The sequence below is a fragment of the Gadus macrocephalus genome, chromosome 3 (genome assembly GCF_031168955.1).
Source record: "Gadus macrocephalus chromosome 3, ASM3116895v1".
In the NCBI taxonomy this organism is placed as follows: Eukaryota; Metazoa; Chordata; class Actinopteri; order Gadiformes; family Gadidae; genus Gadus; species Gadus macrocephalus.
This window is the reverse complement of record NC_082384.1, coordinates 15,835,941-15,849,954: the sequence shown is the minus strand read 5'-3', so window position 1 is coordinate 15,849,954 and position 14,014 is coordinate 15,835,941. Positions and strand designations below refer to the sequence as shown.

Genomic DNA, 14,014 nt, shown 5'->3' with positions numbered 1-14,014 from the left:
TGGGATGCAGCGCCTCTGCTCTCATGCAATCCCAATGAGAGCGACACGAACTTCGTCTGAGCAAAAAAAAAAATATATATATATATTATAATAATAATAATAATTCATGTGCACGCAGAGACTATGGCGGCCGAAATTAGACTATGGCGGGGCGCCATAGTCTCGTCAATGTGTGGGAAACACTGCTGCTATATTACCCGGTTGCTAACAAACATAACTGCAGTAATTCTTACTCTTTATCAAATGTATTCATTATCATTAAATGTATTTACAATTAATTGGTGAAAAAAGATACATGTCGTTGAGCATCAAAGCTGAGATAACAAATCATTAACAATCATGATTGTATAACCTGCTGCTGAACCTCAGGAATAGAGGCGACAGTAAATGGCAGACTATGCCTACTTCGTGCATTAAAAAAAAAGGAGGTAAAGGCTACCCCCGTTTTGCAATCGCTGATTTAGGGTATAACTTAACCAGATATTAAACACAACTGCTAAAGAGATATTCGACGTGTTGGTTTTGAGAAGGGTCGTGCATTACATAATAAAACGATTAACCACCTAGTAAATTAATGATTTTAAGATGTGATTCTATGGGCCTTTTTTAAAGTGAGTGTGTATATATATATATATATATATATATAATGTAGGCTTTTTTTATTTTTTTATTTTGTAGATAAACTCTTGCAAAACATTGACATTATGAAAGTTGTTTAATTAAGGGACAAACAAATATTGGAGTTTCGCAAACATTTAGTGAAACACGTTTTTCGAATGTCATTTTCTAAAGCCCACAGCACGTTGCATCATAAAATGACTTGTATAATATTACAATAAGATAATGTTATCAAGGCTAAATAGATACTATTTGCTCCACAAACATATCCCCCATGATCGGCCTACATAGATGTTAAAGGGAATGCAAAAATCAAGAAAATCCCCAATTATTAAGGTTGTGTTAAAAATAATTAATATCAAGGATTATATACCAACTGTTAGGCCTACTGTTAATAAAGCCATGCAGAGTAGAAGGCAGATTTGGTGGAATATTCCAATTGATGTAGCCGCACTGCTTGTGGTGTTTGCTGTTGTAGCAACTCCTGTTGTTACGGCAGCTGTGTTGTTCATAGCGTTGCTTGTGGCAGCAGCAGTGTTCATGGTTATCGGGATGCCAGCCGTGGATGTCATAGCTGGGCTGGTAGCACCAGGACTGGATGTTGCAGCTGGGCTTGTGGCACCAGGACTGGATGTTATAGCTGGGCTGGTAGCACCAGGACTGGATGTTGCAGCTGGGCTTGTGGCACCAGGACTGGATGTTGCAGCTGGGCTTGTAGCTGCAGGAGTGGTTGTAGCTGCGGCTGTGCCATGTGCTGACCATAAATAAATGCAGATTGCAGAGAGAATACGGCTTAGACTTGTATTTCAGACCTGCTGTTCACTTCGTAGTTGGCCATTCTTTTGTCAACTCACCAATTAGACATAGGCCTATCAGAAGATGGAATGAAATGGTCCGAAGCATTTTCAACACTGGCATATTTCTGTAAATGTGAAGGAGGAAAAAAATTAAAATTAAATGAAAGCATTTACAAGAGTAAGAATGAGATGTCAATGCAATGTTGGGCTAATTGCACCCAGTACCACTGCTTACTTACGTTCTCTGGATGTTCCCCAAATAGCTTGTAAGGAGTGCTCTCAGGTGTATTTCAGTTTTACAATCAGCTACTCTGAGTATGTCTCCACTTTTATGAAGTCAACAATAGCATTCACGTTGACGTAAAATACTGGTTTCTGTGGACTTGATCTTAAGAAAACAAAAGATCATACCTTCCATGAAAGTCACCTAAAGGTGATGCTTCAAAACTGTATTTAGCTTTGGGCCTTTGACAATATTTACTGCTACTATAGATGAATTAGCTGTCTTGCTTCATGAAAGGAGTGTACTGTGTGACAATGAATGTGTGTGCTGTTCGTTTATGGAATACTTTAAGAAGGAATGTTGTTGCTATCCCTTAAAACGCCTTCAGAGTCACAAGATAAACCATGTAGTTGTGATCAAATTTAAGGACTCTTTTTACAACTTCATAATATGATTTGAATAATCATAGCATTTTATGCTATGATCTGTTAAAATATCAATGTCGAATATAGAATAACCATAATATATATTATTAAAAAAGGAGCCTGGATCTAATTATTTGGACAATTAGTTATAAAGGTTAAGATTTAAGTAACTTTTTGAAGTCATCATAAGTTATTCTTTGAGTATCTGTGGATACCTATTGTTATTTTTATTATATTTTTTATATGAATACATTTACGATCAAGAGAGAATAAAACGTTAATGAACTTTTCAGTCAAGGTTTTCCGTGATATTCTTCATCAAGATTGACAATCATTAAATATATTGAATAGTGAATGATTGTAAAAGTCTTTCAAATATTGATATTGCAGTATTAATAGATTCGCATCACTAATGCTTTAGCTACATAATATAAGATTTCTGGGTTCTACTTTTACGTTTGATTAAACAATTAGCCAAATACCTAGGTTTTGTATGATTCCCTTTATAAGAAAGATACCATATCCTCCATAAACAACAGATTCATGAGTTTTAAATTTAATTAAGTTAATGTCATTAAAATATATAGAATTACTGTAATACAAGTTAATCAATTCGAATTTGTGTACATGATGTAATGTATTTTCATGAAGTAGGAGAATGGGGCATGGTAAGTCAGATGTTGTGATTAGTCTACAGTTGTTGCTCTGTCTCAAAGTTTAAGTCAATTGTTCCACCATGTTTATGTTTGAATTATTAAGGGTCAATTAATAATATCAATAATTTCAAAAATCAATGTTATTTCATGTTAATTGTTTATGAATTCTTCCTGCCTCATTTAATCTGATTTCATATTGATTCCCAAGCCTGATCCCAATTATGATCTGATTTGTTTTCAGACAAATTGGTGAGGGAAAATATTTACACTTAGGAAGGAAAACAAGCTGTATTATTTTCTCTGCTGCTTGTTGGATAAAATATAATTTAAAGAATTAAATTAGATAATAACCAAAAAATTCGACATTCGTTTAATTTTCCTAAAGACCTAGCTACTGGTTTATGAACAATAATAATAATCAGAACAATGTAAAATAATGTTAATTTTATAAAACATTTCCATATGCTCAAAATGCTGCACAATCGGACCCATGGCAAAACAATAATCCAAACCAAGAAATATTAATGAAAAAATAAGCAAACATAGGTGAGTCAAGTTTGTGACAGAAAAACATAGTTATCTGTGTTACCATGTTACTTTTCTTTCCTGCTGAGCAATGGGTTTGGTTAAGGTTAGCAGACTAGCAGAGCTATAGCTGAGTTGGGCATCTAAACATGGGGTTTATAAACTTTGTTTTATTACCCCTTTTCATTCAATTGTACTTTAATTGTATAATTGTACTTCTATTGTTTCTGTAACGGTTTTTTCCCCCTCAAATTCTGTAAAAGCCATCCTGCAGCCTTTATCATAACTCGAAAACTCTTGAAATTTTCAGGTATGGTTACCAATAACCCCCACTACACATTTGTGGTACTGCACCCAAAGGTGGCGCTATTGTAAAAAAAAAAACATGAATTAGTCTTATTTATCCTCACCAGATTGACCTGGACACAAAATTCTTTCTGAATATTAATCTCTAGAATCAGATGCATTTATAAAACCCTAAATTTTTTTACTTTTCCCACAATTTCATATATAAACCAAACATGATAAAAAGACTAACAGGCTACAAAAAAATTAAAATAATCAAAATCGCCACATCAAATCTTTAGACCAAGCCTCACAAAAATCATCGAACAGAATTTGTTTTATTTAGTTCCATTTGAGAAATCTTGGGCAATTAATTCGGAGCAGTTATCCCAATTTTCTTATATGAACATTTAGTTATTGTATAAAAAAAACATACAACTATAAATAGGTGGATACCAATACTGCTGAGCAGTATTGGTAAAATTAACATACAAACATAGGGGAGTCAAGTTTGCAAAACCATGTGCGTCGGTACTCTCCGACGCCCCACTACCCATAAACTCAAATTGTGGTACTGCACCAAAAGGTGGCGCTATTTAAGAAAAATATGAACTTGCCTTATTTCTCCTTACTAGATTGAACTGGACTCAAATTATTTCATCATGTTCATCTCTAAAATCAGATGCATCTTTTTCACCCTGGTCATCTGCTCTAAAAAATTGTTCTTTTCCCACAATTTCATAGAAAAGCCAAACGTCCACAGTCTCAACCCATTTTGCCTATATGACCATTTTGTTATTGTTTAACTACCATAAGGCTATCATTAGGTGGATACCAAATTTTCAGATCTGGGCCCAGTTTCCCGATAACGATGGATCTTCGCTTGTTCGATCATTCTCACGATGGATCTTGCGAACCATCGTGAATTTCTTTGGAGCGTTTCCCGAAACTCCTCTTAACATGAACGCGCATTCGCTGCACTCACGACGTTCATAGGTTTGTACATGTCCTCTGACACGGTGCTGAAACAGACTATGACGCAGGGGGACGCAGGAATGACGCAGGAAAATGGGGTTACAAAGGAAAATATCTCCCCATCAAGGCCAACCGCAGAGTAGCCAACGAAAAGAATAGAGTGCAATAATATGAATTCTAAAGATATTAAAACACAATTGATTAGGCCTAGGCCGACATATAGGTTATATGAATTCCTAATCCTGAACTCACTGTGCATACATTTTTTCATGGCATTTCCCCCCTTGAAATAATTCCATATTACCAAAATCCAAAATAGCTTGTGTGTGACACCTACATTTATCTTAATGTGCAAAGAGCCGACTTTATCTGATTCCGCATAAGGTTTCATTGATTGGCTCTCTAGTCTAGAATATTTGTAGACATTAAAAATGCAACATTCCATTCATTCATTATCATTCAAACACAGAGGCTAGGCATTGACACACAGCTATTGCTGACCCGATTAGGAGAGCTTGGTCTCGATCCTGCCCACATTGTTGGGCAGGATGAAGTAGGCTATAGACAGGGTTCGAGTTATTATTCCATCTCTGTGGGGGTCTCTTAAAGTTGTTGAGGGGGGGGAGGGGGACACACCTTGTGAAGTTATTTTTTCGTTTGGCAAGTAGCCAGTCATTATCGAAAATAAGCCCCTTCAGGTTGAAGCACCTCCATTGGAACTTCAGTTGTGGTTGTTTCAGGAGCTGTTGTCGTTCTGGGACCTGCTGTGGTAGTTGTTGGACTTGAAGTTGTAGTTGTTGGAACTGCTGTGGTAGTTGTTGGACCTGCAGTTGCTGTTGTTCAAGCAGCTGTTGTGGTTGTTGGACTCTCCGTGGTACTTGTCGGACCAGACGATGTAGTTGTAAGAGTTGCTGTTGTTGTTATGGGACCTGCTGTGGTAGTTGTTGGACTTGAAGTTATAGTTGTTGGAACTGCTGGGGTAGTTGTTGGACCTGCAGTTGCTGTTGTTGGAGCAGCTGTTGTGGTCGTTGGACTCTCCGTGGTACTTGTTGAACCAGACGATGCAGTTATGGGGGTTGCTTTTGTTGTTGTGGGACCTGCTGTGGTAGTTGGAATGTCCGCTGGTGCCGCCACTGAGGCTATAGTAGGCTAACGATGCTCTTAGCATCCTACGAGTACCCCTGGAGTCCTCGTTAGCTACGAGCGTTTTCACGATGTTCGTTACAAACGATGCTTTTCGGGAAACGGTGTGAAAACTATACGATGCTCGTACGACGCACTTCACAATCAATTTAGGCTAACAATGCTTTCGGGAAACTGGGCCCTGTACTCTTTTAAGAAAGCCCTTAATTCTCTTGGGAAATGTGTGCTTGGAGTTTTCTTGATGTGTGCTTATCATGTGAATGAGGCTTCATGCAGTTCAGGAATGTCAGTGGCTCAACGGGATAATGCCGTGTACTGGTGATCCTTAGGTTGAGAGTTATTCTGATTAGAGCATTATGAACAAGCTGAACATGACATTCTGTCATTGCCACTCATTTAAGAAACACAACATTGAACAGCACCTGAAATTCATCAGGCAATCAACATTCCGGCTCATTCGTTTCCAATAATCGGACTGCCAAGACACTGTATGGCATTAAGCGGAACTTCTTCATTAACCATTTTTCCTTCATAATTAACTCTGTCATATTTATATTTCTGTGTAGTCAAGTGTTCTTGACTATACAAATGTTTCATTTCCCCAGAATTTCAAAGATTTTTCAGGTATATGTTTTGAAAAAAGCCCTTAATTCACTTGAGAAATGTGTGCTTTGAGTTTTCTGGATGCTGTGTGCTTATCAATAGACATTTTGACCTTGTGAATGAGGCTGCAGTTCAGGGTTTATAAGTAGAACATCTTTCCTTAAATATGACAATTATATGTTCTTTTTATATATCTTCCATTAGTGTGTTCTTGACTTTTAATTTAGCTCGGACCCCGTTAATCACCGCTTGCGGTTATATTTGTTGTTGATTTTTACTCTGAGATGCAGTCCAGATGCTATTTCACTTGATGAATACAATGTCATCCGCATAATGTCAGTGACATGAACTTTTGATTTTCTGCTGACATAATAATAATAAAAATAATAATAAAAAAAGATTTTACGTAGCGCCTTTCAGGATACTCAAGGTCGCTTCACAAGAGTGGGAGGTGAGGGTGTATGTGTAGGCAAGTGAGTGAGAGTGAAAAATGCGCAAGGCGCTGGGTGGGGTTGGGAGTAAGAGGCCATAGGCCTCAGAGAAATGGTGTGCTTTCGTGTACTTTTTGAAAGTCTCCACGGAAGGGGCCCAGTGGATGTGTGGGGGGGAGCTGATTCCACAGCGTGGAACATCATATCCCTTTTCTTTCAAATATTTTTTTCTACTTTAGGAACTATTTTAAGAGAGAAATGAAATCGTGAAAATTAATAACACTATTCAAATTTTTACCCACGTACATATATGTTCAATATGTAAGTTGTACATGTTTCCAGATTTTTTCCTTTATTTAAAATGATTGACATACCTTGTTTGATTTTAAACAGATAATATATTTGTAAATATTCACATACAAATCAAAAGTAATTCATTAATAAAATACTAATTAGTAAATATGACATATATATTTTTTTACATTAATAGACAAGTCCTCTATGAAAACTTGAAACCCTGAAAGATTATGAAATCATGATTGTTTATACATTGTTAAACAGGGCGTGAAACAGTGAGGTGAAGAACAGTGAAGCGAATAGAAAAATATTTTTGCTAGTTGCTCGGTTGCTGGTTGCAGATGTGCTTGTGGCTGTAGCTGCGGCATTATTTGGCGTTGTTAATCTTGATGTTGTTGAAGACCCTACAGTGGTGGGTCTGTGTGGTCCTGTGTTGTTGTTGCTGTTGTTGATGTTGCAGCAGCAGTTGTGGATGCGGTATCTTTGGTAATATTTGGCATGGCTATGGGAAAGGTAAATATGTTTTTAGGAAATGGTAAGACGTTATGACACTTTGTATGAATAGCAATGAGTAGTATTTAGATCATTACATTAAAAGTAGGGTGGAAAAAAACTGACCTGCTTTGATACTGCTTGGAATTATATTCAGGAATATAATCGATGTATCTAGTGCAGTTTTCAGAGATTCTTCTACACTAGTAATGTTTGGCACAACTGATTGATTCACAAAGATCAAATCAAGATCTGTCCCCACAGAGACTTCCCTGTAGAGATACAAACGGTTATTTGATATTCTGAAGTAAAAGTAAGTAATATTAGCCAATGAATTCAAAATAAATAAATAGTAGCCTACTGACCACAGATGTCTTAGATGCGATCTAAGGAAAATGTTCGGATAGGAATGGCGGTACCCTCTATTGCACTAAAGATGAGAAGCGACACATTTAAATTATTATGAATGAGATATTATAATAAAAATTGTTAAAATGGGACATTTATGGAAAGAGATGTTTCAAATAGTAATGTATATTACCTCTGTTGTTATATTAAGACTGATCGCTTTGTATTCTTTAGACTGACGATTGATGTAAGCTGGGATCCATTTACGCATTATTCGAAACTGCAGTAGAAGGTAGCCTTCATCTTCTTCTGGAGGGTTAGTTGATACTAGCCGCGTTTACATGGACACATCTATAAAATGGTCATGTATACGCCTCATTCGGAATACAATTATCTGTTCGGCATAGATTCTATGCCGAATAGAAGAGGTGGTGTAGTCTGTTTTAAATCGCCATGTATACACTTATTCCGCATAGATTGGGGTTTAACTTAGTGCAGCCGCAGTAGTTCGCAATTGGTCCACTGAGCTCCGTCGGTACTTTTAAGCACACCGAACTTCACCGCTGTCAAGGAAAGTGGATTTATTGCCTGATTCACGTCTTTGTTATCACTCCGTAAAAGTAGTCCGGTAAGCGTGGCCGGTTGCTAAGCGACGGGACACATGGGTGTTTATTAATGACGTGTTCGCGTATCGTAGTGTCCGCGCTCGTCCGAGGTAACTGTAAATGAGTAGGCTACTACTAGTACTTTTGCAGGCTGAACGTTAAAATACTTCTTAACTTAGAGAGATGGCAGCTGCAGTAGTTCGCAATTGGACCTTCGAGGATTCCTGGTCACTAAATTCCCGTAAGACCACTCTCTCCCTCCAGTCTTGGCTGCGGACTCGCATCCAAATTCCTCTTGTTTGCGGCGGAGCTTAGGGTAAATATAAAGATCTGACGAGAAATTGACGTTGCTGCGCTGTCGTCCTCCTTCTTAATTGAAGGAGCAGGGAGAGAAAAGCTCTCTCCTGCCGTGCTTTCATTAAAATCAAATTTAAAATCCCCGATAGTGATAAGACATCCATTATGTCGCCGCCGGTCCAGAGATGTGTCAGGTGTGCGCGAGAGACAGAACGGACACTTTTGTTACTGCCATACAGTACATTCGGAACACATTTTAGGAACAGATCTATGCCGCATAGAAATCTATGCTGATCAGATGTGCCATGTAAACGCGGCTACTGTTGTGGATTCCGGGGAACTAGTCGGAGTGCCGGTGACTTCTTTAGTTGCTTTAGTTGCTGTTGTAGTTGTGAGACCAACTGTTGTTGTTGTTGTGGGGCCCGCAATGGAAATTGTGGTACCTGCGATTGTTGTTGTTGGGCCTGCAGTTGAAGTTGTAGGTCTTCCAGTTGAGGTGGTTGGAGTAGCTGTGGTTGTAGGAACAGCAGTTGGGGTTGTTGAACCTGCTGTTGTTGTTGTGGTTTGATTAGCAGTTGTCGTTGTGGGACTTGCAGTGGACGTTGTTCGACTTGATGTTGTTTTTTGAAATGCGGTTGTAGTGGTTTGAGCAGCTGTTGTAGTTGTGGGACCTGATGTTGTAGTTGTTGGAACTGCTGTTGTGTACGTTTCTGTCGTAGTTGTTGGACCTGCAGTTGTGGTGTTTTGAGCAGCTGTTGTTGTTGTTGTACGACCTACCGTTGTAGTTGTTTGACCTGCTGTTATTGTTGAGAGAACTGCTTTGGTAGTTGTTGGACCTACAGTTGTGGTGGCTGGAGCAAAAGTTGTTGTTGTGGGATCTGCTGTAATAGTTGTTGAAACTGATGTAGTAGTTGTTGGAACTGCATTTGTTGCTGTTGGACCTTCTATGGTTGTTGGACCTGCAGTTGTGGCAGTTTGAGGAGCTGTTATTGTTGTTGGACTCTCCGAGGTACTTGTTGGACCAGACGATGTAGTTGTGGGAGTTGCTTTCATTGTTGTGGGACCTGCTGTGGTAATTGTTGGACCTTCAGTTATGGTTGTTTCAGGAGCTGTTGTCATTCTGGGACCTGCTGGTTTTCATGCGCGTCGAAGAGTGATTGAGACTTTTTTTTAACCCCCTCCACCCTCCCACATGTCACTAAACATTCCCGTCAACGTGACCAATCCCCACCATATCCTTTAATTTTTTTTAATTTTTTTTAATTTTATAATTTTTTTACATTATTTTATGCTACGTTTTATGAGTAGCCTATGTCAGTCTGCACAAATCCCCACACTTTCTCTCACACATTTTGAGTGCCCTGCCTGCGCAAACATTTTCTGGACTGTCCCGTTTTATTTTGGCCATTTTAACATCTTTATTAATAAATTAATTAATAATCTTTATTAATGACCAAACTAAGAACATAAAGGCGCAATGCGTTTTAATAAAACACATCCAATAGACGGAATGTCCGATGGTGACACCACTGAGGCTATAGCTGACGATGCTCTTAGCGTCCTACGAGTACCTACGAGCACCCCTGGAGTACTCGTTAGCTACGAGCGTTTTCAAGACGTTCGTTCCCAACGATGCTTTCGGGAAACGCGGTGAAAACTCTACGATGCCCTTTCGACGCACTTCACGATCCACTTAGGCTAACAACGCTTTCGGGAAACGGGGCCCTGATGTAGTAGTTGTTGGTCCTGACGTTGTTGTTGTTTGCACTGTTGTGGTTGTTGGACTCTCCGTGGTACTTGTTGGCCCAGACGATTTAGTTGTGGAAGTTGCTCTTGTTGTTGGACCTGCTGTGGTAGTTGTTGGACTTGAAGTTATAGTTGTTGGAACTCCTGTGGTAGTTATTGGACCTGCAGTTTTGGTGGTTTGAAGAGCAGTTGTCTTTGTGGGACGTGCTGTGGTAGTTGTTAGACCTGAAGTTGTGGTTGTTGGAGCAGCTGTTGTGGTTGTTGAACTCTCCGTGGTACTTGTTGGACCAGACGATATAGTTGTGGGAGTTGCTGTTGCTGTTGTTGTTGTGGGACCTGCTGTGATAGTTGTTGGACCTTCAGTTATGGTTGTTTCAGGAGCTGTTGTCGTTCTGGGACCTGCTGTGGTAGTTGTTGGACTTGAGGTTGTAGTTGTTGGAACTGCTGTGGTAGTTGTTGGACCTGCAGTTGTGGTTGTTGGAGCAGCTGTTGTGGTTGTTGGACTCTCCGTGGTACTTGTTGAACCAGACGATGTAGTTGTTGGAACTGCTGTAGTTGTGGAAGGAACTGCCATGGTAGTTGTTCGATCTGCAGTTGTGGTGGTTTGAGCAGCTGTTGTCGTTTTCGGACTCTCCGTGGTAGTTGTTGGACCTGCAGTTGTGATGGTTTGAGCAGCTGTTGTTGTACGACCTGATTTAGTAGTTGTTTGACCTGACATTGTAGTTGTGGGAGGTGCTGTTGTTTTTGTGGGACCTGCTTTGGTAGTTGTTAGACCTGCTGTTGTTGGGACTTTTCCTTGTAGTTGTTGGACCAGAAGTTTTAATTTTTGGAACTGCTGTTGTTGTTTTGAGGGAAAACCTGTTGTGGTGGTTGAGCTTGCTGTTGTTGTGGTTGGAGTAGCTGTTTTCGTTGTGGGTCCAAACTTGGTAGTTGCTTTTCCTGACGTTGTAGTTGTTCGAATTGCTGTTGTTGTTGTCGAACCATCTGTGGTAGTCGTTAGACCTCCAGTCTTGGCGGTTGGAGCATCGCTTGTAGTTTTTGGACCAGAAGTTGTGGTTATTGGACCTGATGTTGTAGTAGTTAGAACTAATGTGTTTGTTATTGGGTCTTTTGTCGTAATTGTTGCACCTGAAGTTGTGGTTGATGGAGCAACTGTTGTCGTTGTTTTTGGGCCAGATGTAGTAGTTGTTGTTCCTGACGTTGTAATTGTTGGCACTGATCTTTTTGTTGTGGGACTTGCTGTGGTAGATGTTGGACCTGCTGTGGTAGTTGTTGGACCAGTCGTTGTGGTTGTCTTGCCAGCTGCTGTCGTTGATGCACCAGCGGTGGTATTTGCAGGGCCCGCAGGTTCTGCAGTTGTAGTTTTTGGACCTATTGTTGTTGTAGTTTTTGCACCAGCTGTTGTTGTTAATAGGACAGCTTCAGGAATTGTTTGGCTCATTCTTGGGTTTTTTGGGCCAGCAGTTCTAGCTGTTGTTTCTGCAGCTGTGGTCGTTTGGCCTACTGTCGTTGACATTGTACTCACTGTCGATTGACTCATTGTAATATTTGTCTTTTCCTTGGTAGTTATTGGAACTGCTGTTGTTGTTAGTTCAAGTGTCGTTAGAGCTTGATTGCTCTCCATTAGTACCATTACGGATAACACTGTAGAAAATGGATGCATTTTTTTTTACATTTTTATCCATATTTGACATTTGTTGAGGTTGTTATTATGGTCAATTTTCATAAAAAAAAGTGTCCTATCATTTTGCTCTGAATTAATAAAGAATAAGAATTTGTTTTTGCATTAGTCATTATAATTACAATCAACACCATGATTATTCCTTATGTTATCGTAATTCATAATGTTTGGTTATATACTATTTCATAATGCTACTGTAACTTACTGAGAACATGCAGAAAGGCCGTCTTCCATCTGTTCCTATTCTTTGCCATTTCTTTGGAAACTATAAAACAGAAAATGCAATCAAGATCTATTTCCCTAAATTAATCCAAAAGGAACTTCCTATTGTGGGACCTGCCATCCTCTCTTTGATCAATATTTTGCTGACTACAGTTATTGTCCCCTCTAGTTTCAAGGCTGCGGTGACAAAACTGCTACTCAAAAAGCGTGGCCTGGATCCTGAATAAGTCGGAACAATTGGCCAATATAGAACCTTCACTTCCTGTCCAAGATACAGGAAAGGAATGTCGCAAAGCTAATTGTAGGCTATCTGACGACGAACCACCTTTTCAAACCTTTTCAGTCTGGGTTCAGGGATTTCCATTCATCTGACACTGCTGTGACAAGAGCGGTAAATTATATCCTTCTTACTTTAGATACCAATCCAAGCTCGATGCTTGTGTTGCTCGACCTCAGTGCTGCATTCGACACGATCAACCACAGCATCCTTCTTCACTGTCTTGACCACTATGTTGGGTTCGGGGGTTCTGCTGTTCGCTGGCTTGATTCTTACCTCACAATTTGTGTCAGTGAGGGTTCAGAATCAAAGCATTGTGTTCCACAAGGGTCGGTCCTTGGTCCATTGCTTTTTGCATTCAATATGTTTTTCTTGGGCGACTTTATCCGCAGCTATGGAATTAGCTTCTATTTCTATGCGGATGACACCCAACTCTATATTCCTGTAGAATCAGAGGACTCGGACCAGATCCCGAAGGTTGAGTCCTGGCTGACTGCAGTAAAGAGCTGTATCACAGAACATCCTTCAGCTTAATACTAGGAAGACAGAGCAGAAAATTATCAGCCCAAAGCATCATCCCGCAGAGTGCGTGTGTCAGGAATCTTGGTGTCCTGTTTGACCCTCTGCTCTGTTTTGACTAACATCTTAAAAGTATAGCTAGAATTGCATTCTTTCATCTGAGAAATATTGTGAAAATCAGAACAATGATATCTGCGGCAGATTCAGAGACACTCATTCATGCATTTATATCATCAATTATTCTCTGGTCTACCTAAATCGACCACGAGAACCCTCAGATTTGTACAGAATACTGCAGATAGATTATTGACTAGACAAGAATATTGTATTTTATCACTCCTATTCTCGCCTCTCTGCATTGGCTGGCAATAATTGCCAGATTGGATTTTAAGATGCTACTGCTAGCCTTGCATGGATTAGCTCAATCCTACCTGATTTCCATGATGCTTACTTATGTCAAAGTTCATGTACATGATTAGAAGCCTTATTTAAGGAACAGACCCCGAGTTTATGAACAAGCCCTATTGCAGATTGTCGAAATGACATTTAGAACGCCTGCAAGGGAAATTGTGTACATGTTGTGTTACTTTTGCTTTGACTATCCATAGCAATTTGCCTAACCAGTATAGCCTTATCTTTTTCTAGCCTATGTGAACCATTTCCTGTTGACATAGTGAAATTAGATTACACTCAAATACACAATATATGAATATAAATTACATTTAAAATGTAAAAATGTGATGACGACTGATGATTTTACATGCAATTTCCTTTAGGCATGCCAAGATTAATATCCCTGGGCCACTTTGAGGTGTACAAGTGCCATTTTTACCTCAACAAGAAACACAT

General features: G+C 39.4%; 1 protein-coding gene and 1 long non-coding RNA gene across 2 annotated transcripts; both read right to left on the bottom strand.

The window, feature by feature from the left end:
* Positions 1 to 696: 696 nt before the first annotated feature.
* On the bottom strand, positions 697 to 1,808 carry LOC132454330 (uncharacterized). Its single transcript, XR_009524916.1, has 3 exons — positions 1,655 to 1,808; positions 1,473 to 1,540; positions 697 to 1,372 (listed from the first exon to the last, which is right to left on the bottom strand). It is a non-coding gene; the product is annotated as an uncharacterized LOC132454330 (long non-coding RNA).
* A 3,415-nt stretch (positions 1,809 to 5,223) lies between these two features.
* LOC132453748 (GATA zinc finger domain-containing protein 15-like) lies at positions 5,224 to 13,607 on the bottom strand. The gene is made up of 5 exons (XM_060046693.1): positions 13,597 to 13,607; positions 11,703 to 11,864; positions 10,866 to 11,012; positions 10,566 to 10,802; positions 5,224 to 5,601 (listed from the first exon to the last, which is right to left on the bottom strand). The coding sequence occupies exons 1-5, from the start codon at positions 13,605 to 13,607 to the stop codon at positions 5,241 to 5,243; spliced, it is 918 nt and encodes a 305-aa protein (XP_059902676.1). The 3' UTR covers positions 5,224 to 5,240.
* Positions 13,608 to 14,014: the final 407 nt, after the last annotated feature.

Excerpts from the sequence above, each read along its gene's own strand:
- LOC132453748 (XM_060046693.1), bottom strand. Across the intron at positions 11,013-11,702 it reads TCCAACATCTACCACAGCAA|TTCCAACAACTACATCGTCT; the intron begins GTCCCACAACAA and ends CAACTACAGCAG. Across the intron at positions 10,803-10,865 it reads TCCAACAACTACCACAGCAG|GTCCCACAACAACAACAGCA; the intron begins GTCCCAGAACGA and ends CTATCACAGCAG.